The following is a 22,680-nucleotide window of genomic DNA, read 5'->3' as shown; positions in this document are numbered from 1 at the left end:
GCCTGGGGTTGATAAACATGCACACACCTATTTCTGAAATCTCACCATCGACTGGAGCGGTGACGCAGCCTGGAAATATAGCCAATGGCACAGACATACTGGGGTGGCCAATCCCCGAGCAGCAGCCACTCGCGCAGACACAGCAACAGTGGCAGCTGCTGTGCGGGAGAGAGATGGAAGCATTATTCTTAAATATATTTATTATTAAATAATTTATGGCCTGCTTCAGCAACAAATCTGCTTGGCTTCCATGCTGTGCCAAGCTGCAGATGCCCGGAAAAATCATTATCTACAGATTGTGGAGTGTGAAATTTGGATGGCTTTTGTATGTAGCTGCATCAAGTATTTGTGTATTGTATTTTTTTTCCTAATGAAATAAGGGTGGTAAGCAAATATTCAGGAAAATATCAAATGTTTGGAATCTGTTCTCCTTTGAAAGCATCTGTTCTGTTTTTAAAACATTCAGTTTCTTTGAATATTTTCATGAGTTATTCTTGCACACCAAAGGAAGAGTAGTCTTGGAGTGGGAGGTGGGGAACAGGCATATAAATAGACAAGAGAGTTAGTTTTGAGGAGTCATTTTTCTTTACCTAAGGGTGTTAAGACCTCTCAAAACTCACTTCTGCCCTATTAACAAATTACCATTTCTCTCCTCTATGTGCAAAGATAGATGTTGCATCAGCTCACAGTGAGCCAGCTTATGCACTCTGCATGTATAAATCAAAGTTACAAGGCTTCAGAAGAGTGCCGCATCATACCAGCATCTCAATTCCTGCTGTAAATTTTGGTCAAAATAAGTCTTCCACAACCACTGGGCTTCTGCATCACCTTGCATGTGTTGGTTCTGTTTGTTTGTTTTCCCCCCTATAAAGAGGGAAAGACAGAAGCTTGCATTCCACCCAAGTCCACCATTGGCAAGTGTTGATAGTGTTTCCAGCTCCTCCACATTTCAGTAGCCTTTTCTTGCTGAGCTTACTCAACACAGTGACTCTTCTTTCTGTTTTCTTGCTCTTCTATTTAATTGTGAATTCACGTCTCTAACTGGATAAAGGTGAATGGATTCATCACCCTTTTGAAAGGGATACAATAAATGAAAAATGCATCATAATATAAGGCAGTAGCACTTGGGAAGGTTGAGAGCTTGCAGCTGAGTTTCAGAAAGGAGGTAGATGCGAGCTAGTTCACCTCTCTTGTTGATGCTGTCATGCTGCTTGCACTGACAGAATACATTGGGCTGTAAGAAGCTGTATTTCTGTTGAGCACACACTGTTCTTCTGCCAGCTTCCTCTGGGATTTATGGGGGAATAGATTCTGGAAAATACGGGAACTCATGGGGAGCTGCCTAACGTGTTATCTAGCCTGCAGAGAATAGATGCTGCTTTCCATCAAATCCTTTCAAAGTTTTCTTGTAAGTCAGTTTTACACCGGCATCTTCTCCCTATTAGTAAACACCCTCCTGGAGGCAGCTAGGTGTAGATTTAGCTGAGTTTAGAGAATTAGGATTTCTAGCCTAAGTGCAGTCTTGCAGTACTTATGCAGATAAAATCCCTATTTGCCCACAAAATGATTTGTTGAGCCTTCAGTAAATGCTTGGGTCCTCTTATCTTGCTTCTGGTACACTGACGCAAGGAAAGTCATTCATTCATATTTAAGTTTGGTGCCCTGAAGATTCACTTGATATGCTTAATATAGATTAGGAGGTCTTTGAGTCAGCCCGTATCTCTTTCCTTTAGTCTGTAAATCATTAATCCTTGCTTTACTGGCTGCTGTGCCACTTGATGCCACCTGACGCATAGATTATGTGTGCGGTTAAGGACATTAACCAGCAAGTTAAAAGAAGAACATTCAGAAGCTAGCACAGAAGAGGGCAGTAGGTATAGGAATACCATGTCTCTTAAATAAAAGACACAAGATGCATACTAATCTTATTTGATGGCACTTAACCGGTGTTTTTGTATGAAACTTCCTGATTGGAACAGGATGGGACCTATTGTGTTGTAAGGTCCAGTCTTCTGTCATAAGCAACTACCTACATATTCCTTTTAAAAGCCAATCAAACTCCATCTAAAGCAGTTGTTTCCCACCTCTGCTGCTGCTCTTGGGAGTTTGACCTGCAATTTCATTTCTCTGATGGTTTTCAGACATGTGATTTCCATCCTACCTGATTTTTAGGACTCGTTTCTGTGCCAGCATTGCTCATCAGCTTAATGAGAGCCTACCTCTTCCTAAGGTTCTTTGCTCTAACCCATTTTTAGACACCAGTTGTTTTGCTGGATTGGATAAGCCAAGATCTTTGTGTCATATCATAGAATCATTTAGGTTGGAAAAGACCTTTAAGATCATCCAGTCCAACCATTAACCTAACACTACCAAGTCCACCACTAAACCAATTAAGGGTAGAGTAGTAATTTCATGTTTCCTGGCTTGGTAGCTGGATTATTTTTTAATGAAAGTAAAAACTAGGAATCATTAAGGTTGGAAAGGATCTCTAAGATCATCAGTCCAACCATCAACCCAACACCACCATGCCTACTAAACCATGTCCCAGAGTGCCACATCTACCTGTTTTTTGAACACTTCCAGGGATGGTGACTCCACCACCTCTCTGGGCAGCCTGTTCCAATGCTAGACTACCCTTTCCATGAAGAAATTTTTCCTAAAATCCAGTCTAAACTTCCCCTGGCGCAGCTTGAGGCCATTTCACAGAATCATAGAATTGTTTAGGTTGGAAAAGACCTCTAAGATCATCCAGTCCAACCATTAACCTAACATTACCAAGTCCACACTAAACCAATTAAGGGTAGACTAGACTAAACCATGCCCCAAAGTGCCATGTCTACCTGTTTTTTGAACGCTTCCAGGGATGGTGACTCCACCACCTCTCTGGGCAGCCTGTTCCAATGCTTGACTACCCTTTCCATGAAGAAATTTTTCCTAATATCCAACCTAAACCTCCCCTGGCGCAGCTTGAGGCCATTTCCTCTTGTACTATCGCTAACTACTTGGTAGAAGAGACCAACACCCACCTCACTACAGCCTCCTTTCAGGTAGTCGTAGAGAGCGGTAAGGTCTCCCCTCAGCCTCCTCTTCTCTAGGCTAAACAATTCTTTGTTGTTTGCTATTCATAATGGTTTTTCTGCCCAGGAAGCTATGTAAGCTGGGCTGCATAGCCTGACTGTTTTCATTGGCTTTTTGATTAGTCTTTTTTGTGGTTTAATTCAGGTGCGCTCCTAGTGTATCTTATGTCTTGAGTACATTTAATTCAAAGGTCTTACCAAAAAAAAAAGGGGGGGGGGGGCATTTTTTCCTTATCATGTAGGGAAGCTCTGTTCAAAGGAACATAAGCAACCGTGTGTCCATTGTCATTCCTGTCTCTGCGTAGACCTTCCCTCCCCCCATCTGTTTCCCACTCACCCTTCAAATAATCAAAACAGCTCCTGGGCTCAGCGATGTGCCAAGAGTGCAAGTAGCAGAGAGAAGAGCTTCAGGGAAGAGACTCCTGGTATGTGTTGTCAAGTCAATGAGAGACCACAGATGGACATGGAGGGTTCTCAGCCGAGCCAGGAGGAGGAGGGGCCATGTGGGATGATCTGTCTGAAAACTGAAATTATATGATAATAATAATAGCTCAGAAATCAGAAGCTTGCAGGAGGTGCCAGTATAGATACGAGGGGACCATGTAACTGTATGTTTTGCTGCTAGCAAGTAATTGTTGTTGCAGGGTTGCCTTTGATGTGCTAGACTGATTTTTTCCCCCTTTTCTGTTTGTTTATTTTCTCCTAGAGTGGGAATAATTTTAAGTTTAAAGTTGGTTGATTGGTAGGTCCCTAATCCTGTTGTTTTGCTGGGTTGGTTTTTTTTTTTTAATTTTGTTTTGCTAACATTGTTGAGTTTCAGTCAAAGATACTGCTGACTGTGGCAGAGAAATTCAGAGAGCCCTCCTTTGCATGCTAGGTTAGGTGAGACTTAAAGTCCTGTAATCAGCATTAGTAAGTGATAAAGACCCACCTTTTATGAATTTTCAGAGTAGGGTTAAAATCCATTGGAGCCTGACAAGATGCAAGGGTTAAAAAAAGGCTCACAGAGATCTATCTATTCCACGTAAAGCAATGTCTGATTCCTAAGAGGGTGCAGTGAGGCAGTATTCCTTTGTATTAACTTCAAAGGGACATACCCAGAATCCAGATTCTGTGACTGACATGCATTGAAATGAAGTATGTTGGTATTTATTGGATAAAAACCTTCTTGATATCCCATACAGAAACTAGACTAATGGCTGACTGTATACCAGGCAACATCTCCTGGTTTGGACAGAGTGGCCCGGCAGCTGGGGGAAGTGGGTGCACACAAACTCTGCAGGGAAATGTCAGAACCAAATAGCATAAAAACTGCCTGTTTATCATCATCAAAATAATGACATTTGGTGCGGTGCTTTCCAAGTAGAGGATACCTACGTACAGCCAAGGTGAAAGCAGCAGATACTTCCTCTTCATAACTAGTATTTTTACTGAGAAAATAAATGCAGTGGAATTATCTCAAGAAATATATGCTGCTTTTCTATAGAGCTACAGTTTTCAGAGAAGACATTTTGACTGGCCTACTTGGATGCAAATGCCATTGCTAACTGTTATTGTTTTTACTAGGTGATGCTGAGAATGAAACATCTGTTTCGGGAGTGCTGCTTTTTCTTTCTTCCTTTCTTTCTTTGGGTCTTCCTTTATGAGCAGAGATTTGTTTGTATGTATGTACCTGATCAGAGTAGCAGGCAACACGGTGTATGAAGTTATTGTTTTTCTGTTCTCCTGTTGATGCCCACACAGGACCATCTGCAGTCACCTCTTCTTTTCAGAGGCAGGTTGTTTTTGTGTATTACCGGTAGGACTTCTCATGGGGAAAAGAGGTTATTGCTAGCTTGTGCTGACTCTGTGACTGTAGGAAATCTGAATGAGGATGCTTTAACGGTATGTTTTGGGCCTTAGCAATTAATGTCTGTGAAATACCACAAGACTTTTGAACAAAAGGCAATATGGCATTCATATCTTTCATGCAGCCTTAAGCACTTGCTGTATAGGTAAACCTTCCAGAGTTTTCTCTGTTTAAAGTTTTCTCTGGTAAACTTTCCAGAGTTCCCAGTTTTTTCCTCTGCTTTCACGTTTGTGATTTTCCAGAACATTCACATGTTGCAGCGAAATCAAAGATTCTTGTTCTCTGCCTCAAGGAGACATTTTTTAAATATCTCAGATGTTGAAACATCTGAATAGATGTTGAAACAAAACTCCTTCTGCTGTTTTTGAGAACTGAAGACAGATAACTGTCCATTTTACTAGAGTAAGTAAACTTAGCAAAATAATTACCTTTTGTTGTTATATTCCCCTATATCATCAGGTTGTATACTCAGGTTGTACACTCAGGTATATCAGGTTATATACTCAGTCATACGAAGATCTACATTTGCAGAGGCAGTTGACATCTCTGCTAATTTAGGACTGCTAATGAATATAAGGATGTCTATAATTAAGCAGCTCTCATAGTTCAGTAGTGGTATAGTGGTAAGAGGACTAGGTCCTCAGTACGTATTTACATTACACCTATAAAGGTGAAGCTGGTTCCCTGGGAGGCTGTGTGCGTTCACAAACGGAGATTGGGTAGGCAGAATCTTTCTCTGGATGCTGACAAATCTCTTGCCTACTGCTTTTCAAACATTCCTGCAGGATTTCGGGCTTTACCACACTCAAGCTATTCTTCTGGATAGAACAATGTCTCTGCTTTTCTTATGTCCTAAAATAAGTGAATTGAAACATATGCTTCAAACTAAGTTGTGGAGTAAATCTTAACTGTGCTCTAGATAATGCCACTACTTGTTATGTCTCCCCATGACTTGTCTTTGAACTCAATAGAGAACAAGGCAAAAACTATGGTATTAATAGCTCTATTTATAAATTTTTAATGCATTCAATTCATTGTGGATAGCTTCATTAATGTTGAATGTGGTTCTAAATATGGATGGGTGTGTTTTCTTGTGAAAACCTTTGATGGAGTCTAGCATGCAGGCTGGCCTCTTGTATTAACTTTGAATCCATTCACGCTTTCTTTCTCTTTGTTGCAGGAGCTATTGTGACAATCTTGGCTACCACCCATTAAGTGCTGCTGACTTTGGAAAGATCATGAAAAATGTCTTTCCAAATATGAAGGCCCGTCGTCTAGGCACAAGAGGCAAATCAAAATATCCTTTGCTAGAACGCTTCTCAGTAACTTCTTCTGCACTTGCCTGGAGAACATCTGTCATTATGGCTTAACTGCCAGCTAAATGTAGAAGTAATGTTAAATACAAAATGCAGACACTTTCCCAACGTTCTTTAAAAATTAGTAATTGTGGTAGTGTTAGGTTGCAAGATACAACTTCAGAAACAAGTACTTAAATTTAGGTACTGACACTTAGTTGTCAGAGCAGCAAGGAATCAAAGAAGCTTAATCACTTAGTGCAAAAGGAGATATTGGAATAAAGGAACTTGCCTTATATAGGTGCAGTAACTGATATTTTATTGGTACTACAGCTCAGAATGACCAGAACATTTCTTGCTTTTATATTATACTTGTGCACACTGGTAATTTAAACGTTAGTTGTAAAGCCAAAGATCCTTCTTAAGCTGTGCTACAGATACTTCATAAAACTGCCTCTCCTCAACTGTTAGTGTTGCTTGAAAGAGAAGAGGGAACTGGGAAGTAGTCACAAAAGCTGACTTCAGACTTGGAAGGCATGATCCGAGGCTTGTCCTGCTGTCAGAGACAGGAGACAGCTTCCTTCACTGCATGGTACAGACCCCCTGAGACAGGAAAGACAATTCAGAGCGAGAGCTTCTCAGATGGGGAGCGCTGTCTCGCCCGTGCCCAAAGTTGGAATCCGCTTCCTTCCCTCCTTTCCTGTGTTGGAGAAATAGTCCACCCCAGAGGGCATGCAAATACACTACCCCATTTAATTGTAACTTAATACAAACCTTAAACTAGTTAAAAAGCTGATGTTGTCATAGTGTAACTAGACATAATTGTTACAGGCAGAACTATAAACAGTTAGATCTTGGAACAGATTAGTGTATCAATTAACGGGCAGCCACCATGAAGAATTTGGGGCAAATGCTGTGCAAAAGAGTATGCTCATACCACTGGTGGTTCTGCTGCTTCAGTGTAGGGGCAAGAAGCTCTGCTAGGAAAGAAATGCGATAATCAAGTCTAAAGGCTATAAGGATGTGAATTTTTCTCATGCTTTTCTGAGACTGAGCTGTAGTTTGTCTATAGTCTTTAGCACACCGAAGTGTTCCATTAAAAAAAAAAAAAAATCAAAAAACCAAACTCTGTTAGCGATTTTCAAAGTAAGTAGTTTTTTCATCAGCAAGAATTTTGTCTTTTCCAAGTTGAGAATTACACCTTCCCTTGAGAATCCTTAGAAACCATCATGAATTAATATAATACCTGCTGCATCCCCCAGGGTCAACTCTTGCTCCATTCTGACGTGCTGGGTAGGCTAAGCCACTGTGGCAGGCAAGGGAGGGAGAGCATTAAAAGGCCAAAAACCATCAAGGTGCTTGTAGGTTCTAATTAAAAACCACCAAAAAGAACTATCAGTAATGATAGGGACTTGCTGTAATATGGGCCTTTGCCAGGGTCTCACTTGAAGCATGCACTTACAGAGGGAATTAAATGCTAGCGGGCAGCCCAGAATTATTTGTCTTCCATACATGGAGAAGTTGTGTGTCAGTTAAGTTGTTCCATAAAATACAGTGTTGGATTATCTAGCAGTGGAGTCCAAAACTTAGTAGTGATGTTCTGGATAGAGCTAGAGAAGTTTTAAGGAAGAAATCATACAATGTAGTTGTAGCTTGACCCAGGGGATCTCTTTCAGTTCCGTTTCCTAAGTTTCTAATTCAGAATGATTAAAATGCCACCTTATCTCAACTTACCTTAATACCTAGCCTCCTTACATTTATTTTACTGTAATTATGCTCCATCCAGGTTAATGCAAGTAAATGCAAACTCCATGGTCTAGGAAAGAGAAATACAGACATATTTACAGAATGTGAAAAATTAGTGATCCTGAAAAGGATTTGTGTGTCGCAGAGAAGAGACACTATATGTGAACTCCCAGAGTAATGCTGTGGAGAGGAAAAAAGGATGATTTGATTTAGACCTATGAACAAGTGAGTAAGAGTAATGGAGGGAGTATATTTTTTGTGTGCTGATTTGATGAGATCAATGTAAGAACAAATCTGGGTATTTGTCTCCATATTTTTACAGAAGAAGAATTACCTGGGTGGGGGAAGAGCCACAAAAATTGTGTGAAACCTTAGGAAGAAATGTCCTCATCAGTCACTTTACCTTGTCATGGGGAACTTCTTCAGTTTGTGAAAGTCCCTTAGGAGAAGGAAGTGTCAGGAAATTTAGCAAAAAAAAGGCAAAAAAGAACAAAGTAAAGCCAAAATTCAGGAACACATTTTTTAATAGTGATTAACTTTGGAAAATGCATTCTCCATGTCATTTTAGGCCTGGTTTAGGAAAGGACTTTAGTCCAAATTTATGTTAATTATTTAAATATTGAGTAGCTAATTGAAACTACTTGGCATGGTTTAATGGTTCTTCTAAGTCATCAAATGAAATTCATCATGCCCATCATCGCTTGCTCCTCTGCATAGATGGAGAAGCCCAACAACCTGCCCAAGAACACAGCCGTTCATAGGCTCTTGATTCTGGCTGGCTGTGAGACTGTGTTAATGACAGTAATTCTTAGATCTGTTGTTGAGTTTGCTTCTAAAGCTTATGAGGGGTATCGGAGGAATTACTGCCCTTCCCTCCTATCCCCCAACTAACAAGCAGAGACAATTTAGACCTTAATTCTTGTTCACATATTGCTACAGTGGACTGAGGAAGAAGGCTTTTGTGCATATGCCAACACTGCCCAACCTTGACTTCCATAAAACTGGAGATGGGGTATGATATATACTTGCTTATTTATATATATTCCTGCAAATGAACATCTATTATGTTGTTTTTCTGTCTCAAGTTTTCAAAACAAAGTGAAGAGCTGTGTAGTTTTAAAGATTTTTTTTTCTTTATGATAATTATATTCTGAATCATTGTTTCATGTTTTTCTGTAAAGCTCAGAATGAATTGCAGTGCTATTAAAGAAACTAATTTAGGAGGTGAAGCAGACTTTCACAGTGTTGCCACCCACAAGCTTTTTAACTCTGATTTAACTCCATATCTTTTTAACTCTGATTCTGTTTTGGTTTTACAGTATATTTTTTTAAAAAAACAGGTCAATGCTAGGGAAAAAGAACCCCAGTGAAAGAAGCAGTTCCTGGGTAACAATGGCCGCTTGAGTTGACAAGGCTCTGGATGCAGGGAGCGTCAGTTGGTGGTGGTCCAGATATTAGGATTCTCTCTGTGATTTTCTTCCAGAAATGTCAGCTCCATATAATGCCTTTGGAAACAACCAGTAGACGAATGTTAAGACATTTCATTTTGAATGATGCTGATGATGTGATCTCATTCTCCCAATTTCATGAAAAACTGAACATACTTACTCAACTTTTTGTGTGTTTTTGATCATGGTTTGCTCTCTACTTTTGTTTTCCTGCCTTAATGACCCTTAATAATTAAAGTAACCTTTCGTTCTTTGTTTGTTTGTTTTAGTTGGATGGGGCAGAGCCGTCTGGGCAGCTGCAAAGTGCTGATGAGGAAGTTGTCTCTGCGGCCTGCCGGCTTGTTTGTGAATGGGCCCAGAAAGTGCTGAGTCAGCCTTTTGATACAGTCTTGGAATTGGCTCGTTTCCTTGTAAAAAGTCACTATATCGGTACCAAGTCAATGGCAGCTTTAACAGTAATGGCAGGGGCACCAGCAGGTAATGAGATAACTTAATGCTGAATGGATAAAATGGGGGATCTTTTATTTAAACAGTAATAACATCTTGGTTTGAGGAAGCACTTCAGGGCAAACTTTAAACACTGACTGTGAGCGTTGAGCATGCATTTATGTGATTTTAGTCCACATTGCTGCAAAGTACTTTTCTTACTGGTAGTCTGGGTGAAGAAATCTGAAAATAAGCAGTGGTCTCAGGTTTAGTTTGGGATTCTCCCATTCCTCTGATGAGGAGCCTGGTCTCTTAAAGCACTTCAGGGCATGTGAGTAATTGCGCTGGATTTATGTGCTTTGCTAGATCAGGAGTCTGGTGCCGGTACAGTGCTGGTTTGTAGACAGACTGCTGGTGTAGCTTTGTTTCTGCCTGAGAACTTGCCCTAATTTGGAAACAATTGTCTGTCTTAATGTTCTCTCAAGAGCAGATTTTCTTACGGGCATTTCTGATGTCAGATGCAAATTTTCCTGAGATGTTTGATCAGTGTCAGGTAGCACAAGCACGTCAGCTGCTGTTGTTATTGATCACACTAGAAATAAGGGCTTGAGGGACAGCAGAACCTTCTCCAGGGGCAGTTGTGTGACTGAGATTCCAGCATGGATCCTTCGTTAAGGATCGAGGTAAAGAGAAGAGTTATTTTGTATTTTGCTTCATCAGATGAATTCCTGTTCTGTTCCATCTGTGGGAAAGCTTACGTTTGATGTGGTTGGTTGTACGTCTGCTTTTTGTGTTGTTTCCCTCTTCATGCTCAAAATCAGTCACTTAATCATTTGAAGTGTTTTTTTTGTGGCTGTGGATGAAGTAAATTACAAAAATGAAGGATAAGGAGGGAAGTGCAGGTGCCCAACATGCCTCCTAGACTTCCCCCTGGGAAGTTCTGCCCAGGCCTGTCAAGCAAAATGTGTTTGGATCAAGGCAAATCTCTTGACTCGAGACAGACGGTTTCAAATGGAAACTGGTGGTCAGGGCTGTAGGTTGGGGCAATCCCCTTCTGGACCATGTTCTTTCTCCTTCCAGCTCTTTCCTTTATTGCAGCTTGGAACTGATGGGTGGCAGTGGTGGGTTTTGCTGCCTGTATGCTCCTTTTTTACCTGTCATTGCTTGGCTTCATTAGTTCGGCTTGCTGTGCTGCTAGAAGGAATGCTAGGTATATGTGCAGTTCTTCAACTCATGTAGCTTTTCCCCCTTCCTTCAGGAGGAGATGGTTTCCCTCAAGAAAAAGGGCAGTTATTTCCAGTGCATGCCTCTCTGGCTTGGATAGTCATTTCAGGAGAGGTTCTTTCTAGAATGGCAAATAAAACATTCCTGTTCCTCTTTATCACAAGGAACTACAGTGTCTCTGTGCATTAAATGAGGAAAAATCAAACTTTTACCCTCAAAGAAAAATTTGGTTTTTTCTCATAAATGTTACTTGCCTTCAGTATTCAGGCCACATAGATGACTTGTTTTCCAGTAATTGCAATATATTTGGGCATTTCACTGCTCTGTGAAGAAGGAATTGTGAAAGTGGAGACACGTTGCGGTGTTCAAGCTCTCATGGTACTCGCAGACTGCTGCGGAGAGGGTGGGCTCCCAGACCACAGTTCCTAAGCATGTATTGGGTATCTAAAACCAAATACTTGCCCTAAAATGGTGGTGATTAATTTATAATTAAGAGTTATTTTAAAAGCTCTGAAACCTGCGAAGTGTAAATGAAATGGTGTTAAAGCATTTTTAGAGGGGCAGTTCCACAGGGTTAGTTGGTCACTGAGAGAGCATGCTAATCCTCTTGACTGTTAATAAACAAAAGATCATAAATGTGATGTGATTTTTGTGAGCGAAATTGGTACCAGCTGCGCAGATGAGACTAACTCCTTGTTGTTCTCCCTGGAAGCACCACTTGCTTGTGATCAGCAAAGGCATTGTCTCCAGAAAAAACGTTCTCCCATTCTAATTTCCATAGTTTTTTTACTTTTTCCTTCTTTTTTTCCTTTTTCTGTGAACACTTCTCTTCTTGTCCTTCTTTCACCATTATCCCTGATCACACGCAGGTTGTCATACATTCTGATATTATATCATTTTTCATTTTTAAAGCTGCCTTAGACATTGATGACAAAACAAAAACACAGTAGATGATGGATTTTAAAGGTTCCTCTAAAACATATCCGCTGCCCTCTACTGTCAGTTAAATGAAATGCATTGTTTTTTTAGATTTTGCTGACACAAAAGTTGCAGTTTGGGATTACTAGAAACAAGACGCCAGGACATAGACAAGCTGGGCATTAGCTGCTAAAATACTAACAGATAGGGGTTTTGCCACAAATGTGGAAATAAACTGAAACACTGAATAGATTTGAGCATGAAGTGGATGGGAGCACCTCATGGAGGAGGTGTTCCCAGAATGGTTGTAGAGATGCCTGCCGTGTGTTCTGTGTGGTTAGATACAGACAGGGTATGTGTAGTTATAATTCATTCTTCTTCTTTTGTATTCAGGAATAAAAGGGATCCCCCAGCCCTCAGCTTTTATACCTACTGCTGAAAGTAATTCCTTTCAACCGCAAGTGAAAACTCTGCCATCTCCTGTTGATGCCAAGCAGCAGCTGCAGCGTAAGATCCAGAAGAAGCAGCAAGAACAGAAACTGCAGTCTCCTTTGCCAGGAGAGTCTCCAGCAAAGAAAACGGAAGGCACCACAAGCAATGGCGTGACCAGTATATCTAATGGAAGTCCTGCAATTCTGTCTCCTCCGCCTATTGGCATTGTTGTGGCAGCTGTCCCCAGCCCGATACCGGTAATGTTCTCCAGCAATTCTCTAGAGAAACCACCTTATGGAAGTTATAAATTGCCAGTAACTAAGCAGTGGTATCACTCGGATGGAAAAATGTTTTCCATTCAAAGGCTTGGGTCCCTTGATGCTTTTCTGTCCCATTGACTGTGTGATACCACATGAGTTATGGGATCGATACAGAGGCAGCAGAATTCTGATCACACAACATAGGCCAAGTTTGTCTTTGAAGTTGTTGACAGTGGGATTTCAGCTAGCAATAATTAAGGTTTTATGTGGGAATAATTGCCCTTGAGATGAAGTTTAACTAGACAAGAGGGCTGACACCAGTTGTGTGAGTTGCCGAGACCTTAATATGGAATTTCAGTTGCCTTTCATTGTCCTGGCGCATTTAGTGTCAGCAACAATTTTATTTTTGTATGAATGTCTGTAGTATGGAACATCTTTGTCTTTCAGCCATACAAAACGGGGTGGGGTGGGGGTATTATTTGTTTTTAAGATGTTAACTGTGTTGTCAGTAATAGGTAAGCCAATCTTTCTGCCTGATAGTGGGTTTGTATTTAACTTGCTTTTGAAACCGTAACAGTGAGCAGTGTTTTGAACACATCCCTCTCCTCTTTAACCTTTCTATGTCTGTCTTTGTTCCATGTGGTGAAGGATTGTATGAGAATGACCCTTTCATTAGCGGCAGAGTAGACTAGTGTGTAGACCAGTGCCTCATGCCTTAAAGATTGAGGCCACATATTTGTATTACCAATCCTTAGGCAGACAAATAGAAATTGTCTTGTATAGAGTTGAAGAGCTTCTTTTGTTTCAAACTGATTCACTAGCTTGGTGTATTGAGCTGTGTTGTCCTTTGCATTTGAAATGCTTGGAGATGAGGTGGTCTGTGGGTGTTGGGGACTTTCTTGCTTCATCGCCACACCTTTTCTTTTTCTCTCTCTACAGGTGCCAAGGACCAGGCAGTTGGTGACATCTCCAAGTCCTATGGGATCGTCTGATAGCAAGGTCCTGCCGCTCAATGTTCAGGTGGTCACTCAGCACATGCAATCAGTCAAGCAGTCACCAAAGACTCCCCAGAATGTTCCTGCCAGCCCAGTTGGTGACCGCTCTGCCCGGCATCGCTATCCACAGATCTTACCGAAGCCTGCAAATACCAGTGCTCTCACCATCCGCTCTCCCACGACGGTGCTCTTTACCAGTAGCCCAATCAAGACTGTTGTGCCAGCTCCACATGTGAATTCCTTAAATGTGGTAAAAATGACAGCAATATCTCTTGCCCCAAGCAGCAGTAGTGTGCCCGTCAAACAGACGCCTTCAGTGAGCAGTAGTGCAGGAGCAGTGGAAGAAGGGAGGACTGGTCCACAGATCAAAAACGGATCTGTTGTTTCACTTCAGTCTCCAGGATCCAAGCCTAGCACAGTTGTAGCTGCGCCTGCCGTCAAGGTCAAAATGGAACCAGAAGCATTACTGGATGAGAATTCAGTACAGGGCCAAGAGAGCTCTGATGTGTCAAAATCCATAAAGGCAACCCCTGACCTGCCTCCTGCTCAACTAATTAATTTTGAGGTTACAACCTTGAAGGTTTCAGCTGATGATGTTGTAGAGGCAAAACCAGTTAAGGGCTGTGATCAGGGAGCTGAAGAAGCAGGGACCAAATACAAAACACAGTCTAACGAGATCACACCAGTTTCTTCAGCAGGCAATAGTCAAAGCACTCTAAAGCTCTCAGTTGCCAGTCCAAACTTGTCCAGCACCAGCATCGGTTCACCTCCTACCGGTGAGTCTAAAGATAAAACATGCACTAAAAGTCCAAGAAAGCGACAACCTTCTACACTTCAGGATTCCCAGGTACCACCTGTAAAGAAACCACTGGTGGAGCAGCTTTCAGCTGGTAATGCTGTGGAGGGTCAAAAAGCAAACAGTGTTAAGAAGTCTCCAAAGGTTGGATCGTTAGCTAACAGTGACAATACAGCAACACTTGCTCAAGTTCCCAGCAAGGTACCTGTGAAGGTACCTGTACCTTCTGCAGCTGCAGCAAACTTAGCAACAGACCTCTCTTTGAGCACCAATTTAAATACCAGTGATTCTACTTTAGGACAGCAGCTTGCATCAGCATCATCTCCAGATATAAAAGTAAAATTGGAAGGAAACATGTTTGTCATAGAAAATGATTCAAAATCTGATGGCAGCTTTAACCCAAATACGTGGCACCATATCACCAAAACCTCTGATTTTGCATCTGTGAATTGTGAACAGCAGCAAGATATCAGTGTTATGGCTATTGCAGGGCACTCTGGCTCTAGTGACTTACAGGAATCTGCATGGGAGCCAGTGCACTGCGAAGGTATACAGCAGGATGCGTACAACCAGCAGTTACAGAGCCAGATCCAAGATTCCTCCTTGGATCAAATACAAGCACAGTCTTCAAATCAGTTACCTCTGCAGTCTGAGCTGAAAGAGTTTGAACATACAGTCCCTCAGTCGAACGAAAACTTCTTCTCATTTGATGATGACCTTACCCAGGACAGCATTGTGGAGGAGCTGGTGCTCATGGAGGAGCAGATGTCCATGAACAATTCTCATCCTTATGGTGGTTGTCTAGGAATGGCACTTCAGAGTCAGACCGCAGCTCAAGGAGCTCCTGTGTCATCTCATCCAAGCAGCACGCACTTTTACCATTCGATCCATAACAACAGCACTCCGATTCACACTCCCACTCCCACCCCCACCCCGACTCCCACCCCCACCCCGACTCCAACACCCACCTCTGAAATGATCGCTGGATCTCAGAACATGTCCCGAGAGAGCCCTTGTTCGAGGCTGGCTCAGACGACTCCCGTAGACAGCGCTCTAGGAAGCAGCCGGCATACGCCCATCGGCACACCACATTCAAACTGCAGCAGCAGCGTCCCTCCAAGTCCTGTGGAATGCCGAAACCCGTTTGCGTTTACTCCCATCAGCTCCAGTATGGCTTACCACGATGCCAGCATTATATCAAGTAGCCCCGTGAAGCCAATGCAGCGGCCTATGGCTACCCATCCCGACAAAACCAAGCTTGAGTGGATGAATAATGGCTACAGTGGTGTTAGCAGTTCGTCGGTTGCAAACCATGGCATCCTTACGAGCTATCAGGAGCTGGTGGAAGACCACTTCAGGAAACCTCACGCTTTTGCTGTTCCTGGCCAGTCATACCAGTCTCAGCCACGGCACCATGATACTCACTTCGGTCGCGTGACTCCTGTTTCACCTGTACAGCACCAGGCAGCCCCTGTCAGTAGCACCGCCAAGCAAGAGGGCTTTGCCGTTCCTGCTCCTTTGGACAACAAAGGAACCGGTTCCTCTCTCAACAACAGTCTGAGATGCCGGAGTGTGAGCCCTGCTGTCCATCGCCAGCGTAATCTCAGTGGAAGCACTGTTTACCCTGTTTCAAATATACCACGCTCTAACCTGACACCTTTTGGAAGTCCAGTGACTCCTGAAGTTCACAATGTATTTGCTAATATCCATGCAGACACCAGTGCCAATAACATAGCGCAAAGAAGCCAGTCAGTCCCGTTGACTGTGATGATGCAGACGGCCTTCCCGTCTCTTCAGAAACAAACAAACACTAAAAAAATAACCAATGTGTTGTTAAACAAACTTGATTCTGATAGCGATGATGCAGTGAGAGGTTTGGGAGTGAACAACATGCCCTCAAATTACACAGCCAGGATGAATCTCACTCAGATTTTAGAGACATCCACTGCTTTTCCTAGTGCCAACCCACAAAATATGATCAATTCCAGCACTTCAGTTTATGAATTCCAGACACCAAATTACCTCACAAAAAACAGCAGCACCGATCAGATCAGTTTTTCTTCTGGAGATAACCAAGCACAATCAGACATCGGAGAGCAGCAATTAGATTTTAGCAGCACTGTAAAAGACCTTTTAGGGGAGGACAGTCTGCCAACAAACCAGCAGCTGGTGAATCAGGTGGCATCAGATCTCAATAACGTTGCATCTGTCTTTTCCAGCGACATCAGGTTGTCTTCCGAGCTCTCAGGCAGCATTAACGATCTGAACACTTTAGACACAAATCTACTGTTTGATCCAGGTCGTCAGCAGGGACAAGACGATGATGCTACACTGGAGGAATTAAAAAATGACCCCTTGTTTCAACAAATCTGCAATGAATCCATTAACTCAATGACTACATCAGGTTTTGAGTGGATGGAGAGTAAGGATCATCCTGCTGTTGAAATGTTGGGTTAATCTTGTTTTATAATATGTATGTAGCACACTGTATCTAAAAGACAGACGTATTGTATTTGTCTTAATGGAAGTGCCTCCCGCAGCAGAAACACTTGCTTTGTATTGTGGCATTTTTAAAAAAGTTTGCTGTACCCGTTGCTCATTCTTCAGCAGGGAAAAGGCAGTCTTACCAATTTTAAATAAATCTCTGAAGGTCATGGGCCATCAAAGAGCCAGTATTGCAGTTTGAGTTTTACAGTGTTTCCCATTCAACATTTCTTACTGTAGGAAATAAAGAAGTGGTTAATAGCCAGCCAGCAGTGACAGCTATGGTTGAGGCTTTGGGAGGGTTTTAAGTCAAGCCCATTAGTAGGCTTTCCATACTTTGACTTCCTTGTTACTTCTTAGTAGATGACCCTTACTGACCCTTGTCATTCAGGTCTGAAATGCAGGGTGCCTGCAGATAGGTGGGTGGTGGGGAGTGGGTACAGGTGAATCAGGTGACATGCAGGTGCCAGATCACTGTGTAGCTGTCTTGAGCACTGCTCAGTGGTGAACTGTGGGAAATCTCTGTGGCACTGGTGCCATTGACATCTCTAGTAAAATGCAGAGATAGGAAAAACTAACAGGAATGATCAAGGAAAAAGAAAGATGCACTAAATTTTTTATTTAAGAGAACTAAATCTATGTAGTTATTTTAGCCATTAGTATTCATGACATACTTGATATTTTAGTTCTCACTTCAGTGTTTTTATATTAAGTAAAATTCATGCGAAAAGATTTTGAGCACTGAGATTTAATCTAGGCATAACACCCTATTTTGAAGTGATAGGTACTCTTTAATTATTTATCAATGCTAGAGAAGGAATGTGATATTTCCCCCTTTTTTTTAATAAAAGAGCTGCTGGAGCTCATTAAAATATTATTTTTAAAGATGCATTTTTTAAGTTTGCTCTTTCCTAACCTAGTGGAGGGTGTAGGATGATGTTATCTTCTCTGTATTTCAGTAGGTTGAGCCTTTCTGTCTTTCTTGCTCACTGTCTTTCTCTCAAACGAAAGATGATTAAAATAGTAGAAAATGTGGTTGATCTAAAAATATTTCATATAGAGCCATAATACTGCCAGGCACTTTACAGATACACAGTAAGACATGCGATCTTTCTTTTGGTAAAACTTCTTTTAAAAGAAGTACTTGCTGTTTTAGAAGCCTGAATTCCATTTTCATAAGTGATTTGACAGGACTGGTGAATCTAATTTTTTTAGAAGTCCTTAGCTGCCCCTCTGGAAAATGAGATTTACACTTCTGCCTCACTCGTTCACTTGAACCAAAAAAGGCCTTTTGTTTTATCAGCACAGAATGGATCTCTCTAATGCTGAGAAGAGAGAGGTACTTAACTGGCCATGACCCTGATGCTAGAAAGAGGACTTGCAGAGGCAAGCTTTTACAAAAGAAGTAGTGCACTGAGGATGCTATGATACCCTCCCTTAAGCTTAGTGTAAAGTTGATTATTTCTCCTGTGAACTGACATGAAACAGAAAACAGAGCAGAAAATGTTTCTTGCATTACTTCTCTGAATGAGCGGTCATGAATTTGTGAAGGGGGAGGCACAATAAGCCCCCCTAGATTTACTTAAGGGGAAGGTGCTCAGATTTTTTGGGTGATGAGTGGTTTTTTTTGTTTAAGTGTCTTGGAGGTCTTCTGTTTCTTCAGTTTTTGCTAATGACTTGAGATCCCAGTACTGGTCAATTTTTTTTGGCGGTGCTGATTCAACTTGTGCTGCTGCATTGGCACTTGAGGTGCTGGTGTACCACGGCTTCTCTTGCTCTTGCCCCAGTTCATCACCAGTCTGTGGCCTCTTCTGCAGGGACAAACAGTTGTGCCAAGCTAAAGCACCTTATGGGGGCCAGATTTCACTGTGCTTGCATCAGAAGTTTTGCCCCTTCATCAGGAACAAACTTGGAGAGTTCAGATTCCTCCTTGAAGCACATGGATGTGCGATGGTGTGATTTGCTTCGTTTAAGACGAGTGACCCTTTTAAGTTTTGTTAAGGAAATGGGGAGGAGACTAAAAAGTGTATGGTAGCCTTCTGCTTTTACCTTGCCAGGTGTCTGTCAGTAGGGCTTGAACCATTTTTCTTGTAGACTAAAGTTGCTGAAGGCAGGGCTTGAGTTCTGTACCTGCCTGTGGCCTTTTGCCAGAGATGTGCTGAACATCCTCTTACTTTGTTGACTTCACTGTGTCTGAGAGACACTCAGCAGCTCTTTCTTTGTCCTGACCCTGTGTGAAGTGCCAGCACTACTGTGAGTAGGTGAAACCTACCTTCCGATGGAGAGTGATGGGGAGGACGTGAGCGCCAGTGCTGCGGGGAGAAGCCGCACGCGTGCTGCAGCAGCCCGTGCGTGTGCATGATGTGCTGGCCTCGCCTCCAGGTCACTAACGCCGAGACTGACGTGGGCTTGGGGGAAATAAGTTTTTGCCTAACTCCACTAGTTTTTTAAGAACATTTCTCAGAAAAGCAAGAGTAGATTTAAAGCTGATGCGTTCTAAATTATGCAGCCGTCACCAAAGGTTTTTAAAAGTGCGTTTAAAATTATTTTTAAATACAAGCATTACATTGGGCCTAGCATGTGACTTAATTAGCAGAAATACTCTATAATCAGTGGATTTAAAGCAAATACGTGTTTAATTGAAGAAGTGTTAAATTCAATAAGGATTGTTTCAAGTAAAATCCAAGGCACAGGCACAGCTTTGTACATTGGTATGTATTATTTTAGAGGTGTTTGTGTGTTGGTGTTATTAATGTTAGGTCCCTGTACTTAGTGCTAGTTAGTTCTTTACTATACATTGAGACAGAGCACTACTGCACACCAAAGTATGCAATACCCAAAGGAAAATTCTGATTCTAACAAATGGAAGTCTGTCTGTGTCAGATACTCCAAAACGCAGAATTTGAGACAGTTCTGACCCCTTGTTTACATTATTGGCTTCCTACTAACATGAGACATAAATTATTTTGATAGCAGTTTTTGCTAAAGTATACAAACTAGTGAATTTGTACCCTGTGTACAGTATTGCAGCAAACACTTTAAATTTGGTTGGTTGGTTAGTCCAGCAAACTTTCTGGGTTCATATATTGCACTAAAATTCTGTTGAACCTGTGGCAGGCACATTCCTTAGGATAAATGCAACAAATACGGCCCACAGTTTAAAAAAAAAAAAAAAAAAAGGCAAAACAAAAAAAAAACCTTTTTAATGTGTTTCATTACTAAAAGGCAAAATGTCATTAAAAGTGACAGGTGAAATTGTCTTATGTAGCAATGTGCATTGATCTCAATGAGATATTTCTATTTCTTATTCTCTTACATGAGAATATTACAGCAGGAAAGAATAAGTTTAGTTTGCTTCACCATGTTAATACATGATCACAAAACGTGCATGAGTTAATGACTTAATCTTGTACAGTACTAGATATATTCCTGTAACCACTTTTATTTTTTTTATTCTTTTGCTGTATTGAAACTGGTTCAGTGTTAACCAGGTGAGCATAGTTATTCACATGTTATTTACTTTTTTATGTTAACTAATTCAGCTTAGTTATTGTTGAATATGTTCCTTTCTTGGATTATTTTTTATTGTTCTGGTGTTGAAAAACATTTTTGCATCATTTTATCATGATAAGAATTCATGAAGTAAATAATTTGCAAATAATTGCAATAAGCACTGACTTCTGAACTGAAAAGAAGGAAAGCGTTTCTTGTGCAGTGCATCTGAGTTTTCATATAATAGTCTTGTACTATACTGTGCTTTACTTGCTGCACCATAAGGAAAAAAAAATCCCTGTTCCATGTTTTCATTTAGTGCAGGAAATCCAGTTTCTCCCCTCTTCCCCAGTGTTTTGTTGTCTGTTGTACTGCTGAAACTACAGTAGTTGAATATTGCAGTAGCATTTCAGTTATTTTTTTTATTGAAAGTGCTCAAAAATTGTTTTTTAAATGTTTTCAAAAACAATAAAAACATTTTATATTAAAATTACTTCTGGGGTTTTTTCTTTATATGGAAAGTGTGCATTAAGGTTGACCTAAAATACAGAGCTTTCTAGTTTGTGCGAAGACAGATCACAGCTGCCCAGCTGTACCAACTTGCTGCAGTTGCTGTGCCCAGTCATACGCTTAAAGCTGAGCATGAAGGTGAATCTTTCTAGCTGGGATGCCTCGATCAGTCTGTGCTCTCAGAGTAATCTCTTGAGAGAAGTTGGTGGTAGTGGGTTCCTGACCTTCACTTTATGTTCCATTTTTGTAGGTATCCCTTTTAAGTGGAAAGGACCTGTGTGGTGATAGTATTACATTTGGGACATAAAAACAGCCGCAGCTTACAGTTGAACCTGACAGTTCAAATTTGCCATCAAACATTAAAATAATATTTTGGCCGAGGCTGTACTTCAGAACGTGGTGGTGATAGTTGTGCTGGTTAGAGTTGTCATCATGTGCAGCTCTTCTGTGCTGCATTCATCCCGGTGTGGGTGCTGGTCAACGTGTTTGTTTTGTGTCTGGGTGGTGGCTCTTGCTGTTCTGGCATACAATAGCCCATTGCTGGTATAGCCATCCACGGTGGTGGTGCTTGGCTGGTTTTGGTTTTTGACACTAGTAAAGCACTCTTATAGTGCAGGTTGGCTTCCTGCCATAAAGGGGAAAAGATGCTGTTTTGATCTATGGAGTCCTTTATTTGGGTTGTAAAATTGTATGTAAACCCAGCAGTGTTCCCAGCACAGTCTATGTGAACATGGTGGAAAATAAGGGTGAGGATAAATATTCAGGTTTTCATGCCAAAAAGATAGCACTGGTTAATGGTTAGACTCCATCCCAGGCTACAGAGGTGCTGAGATGAGCTGGCAGGTGGCAGATTTGATGGTGGCACAAAATCACTTTACATTTGTCAACAAAGAAAAAGAATCATCAGGGAGACATAAATGAGGCAGCATGAATGAAGGAGCATCAGAAAGATTAATTTTAACGTGACATTGGAGGGTATGCTCTTAATATATTTCACTGGATTCTAAATTAACGTGCTCTAAAAAGAGTTCTCAGTAAACAATTCATGGACACGCTTTCTCCATGTTCCACAGTGATTAAAAAATGCAAATTAAAAATTCCCAAGGAATGAGATGGAATATAATGTAGGAGATATAAAAGGCTATTTTAGAAATTGATAATTCATCTGAAGTAATAATGGGTTTTAATTGGAACCTCTCAGCTGTAGACTGGAAAGAATTGGCCTTAATGGTTAATAAAAAGGGTCATAAGAGCAAACAAATCTGTGACTCTGAATGGAAATGGCCTAACAGGAAAGACTTAAGAAGGTAGAAATGTCGAACTAGATGCATGATCAAAATAACTACCTCAAAATGTTGATGTCATGCGCTTTGTAGGTTTCAAAAAGACTAGACATTCATATGTTTAATAAAGACATCCAGAATAAATTCTAAACAACTGCTTAGAAATACTTCTACATCTCCAGAAATAGAAATCTGCATGTGTGAACGCAGCTGGTATCCTGGTAAACAGAATTTCCTCTCTAGGGTCATAAGAATTGCTGTGTTGAATTAGCCGGTGGTTCATGTAGCCTGTACAGTGTCTCTGGCAATCGATACCACCATCTTCTCCGGAGGAAGAAGCCCTGCATTATTAGGTGATTGGAGAATAAATTGCCCCTGTGAAAGCCGCTCTCCTATACCCAAGAGCTAGAAGCTCAATCTGAAGCCAATGCATTAGAGCTGGGGG

General features: G+C 41.3%; 1 protein-coding gene across 1 annotated transcript in view; it reads left to right on the top strand.

The window, feature by feature from the left end:
- The window catches only part of RFX7 (regulatory factor X7), a 61,146-nt gene extending 40,278 nt beyond the window's left edge, over positions 1–20,868 (top strand). Inside the window, 5 exon segments of the mRNA XM_075714160.1 lie at positions 6,107–6,223; positions 8,895–8,979; positions 9,685–9,892; positions 12,377–12,672; positions 13,615–20,868. Coding sequence (XP_075570275.1) covers positions 6,107–6,223; positions 8,895–8,979; positions 9,685–9,892; positions 12,377–12,672; positions 13,615–16,923 — 4,015 coding nt within the window. The 3' untranslated portion in view covers positions 16,924–20,868.
- The last annotated feature ends 1,812 nt before the right edge of the window (positions 20,869–22,680 follow it).

The sequence above is a fragment of the Pelecanus crispus genome, chromosome 7 (genome assembly GCF_030463565.1).
Source record: "Pelecanus crispus isolate bPelCri1 chromosome 7, bPelCri1.pri, whole genome shotgun sequence".
NCBI classification, from domain to species: domain Eukaryota; kingdom Metazoa; phylum Chordata; class Aves; order Pelecaniformes; family Pelecanidae; genus Pelecanus; species Pelecanus crispus.
Note: the sequence above shows the minus strand (reverse complement) of the source record. Positions and strands in the feature narration are given on the sequence as shown.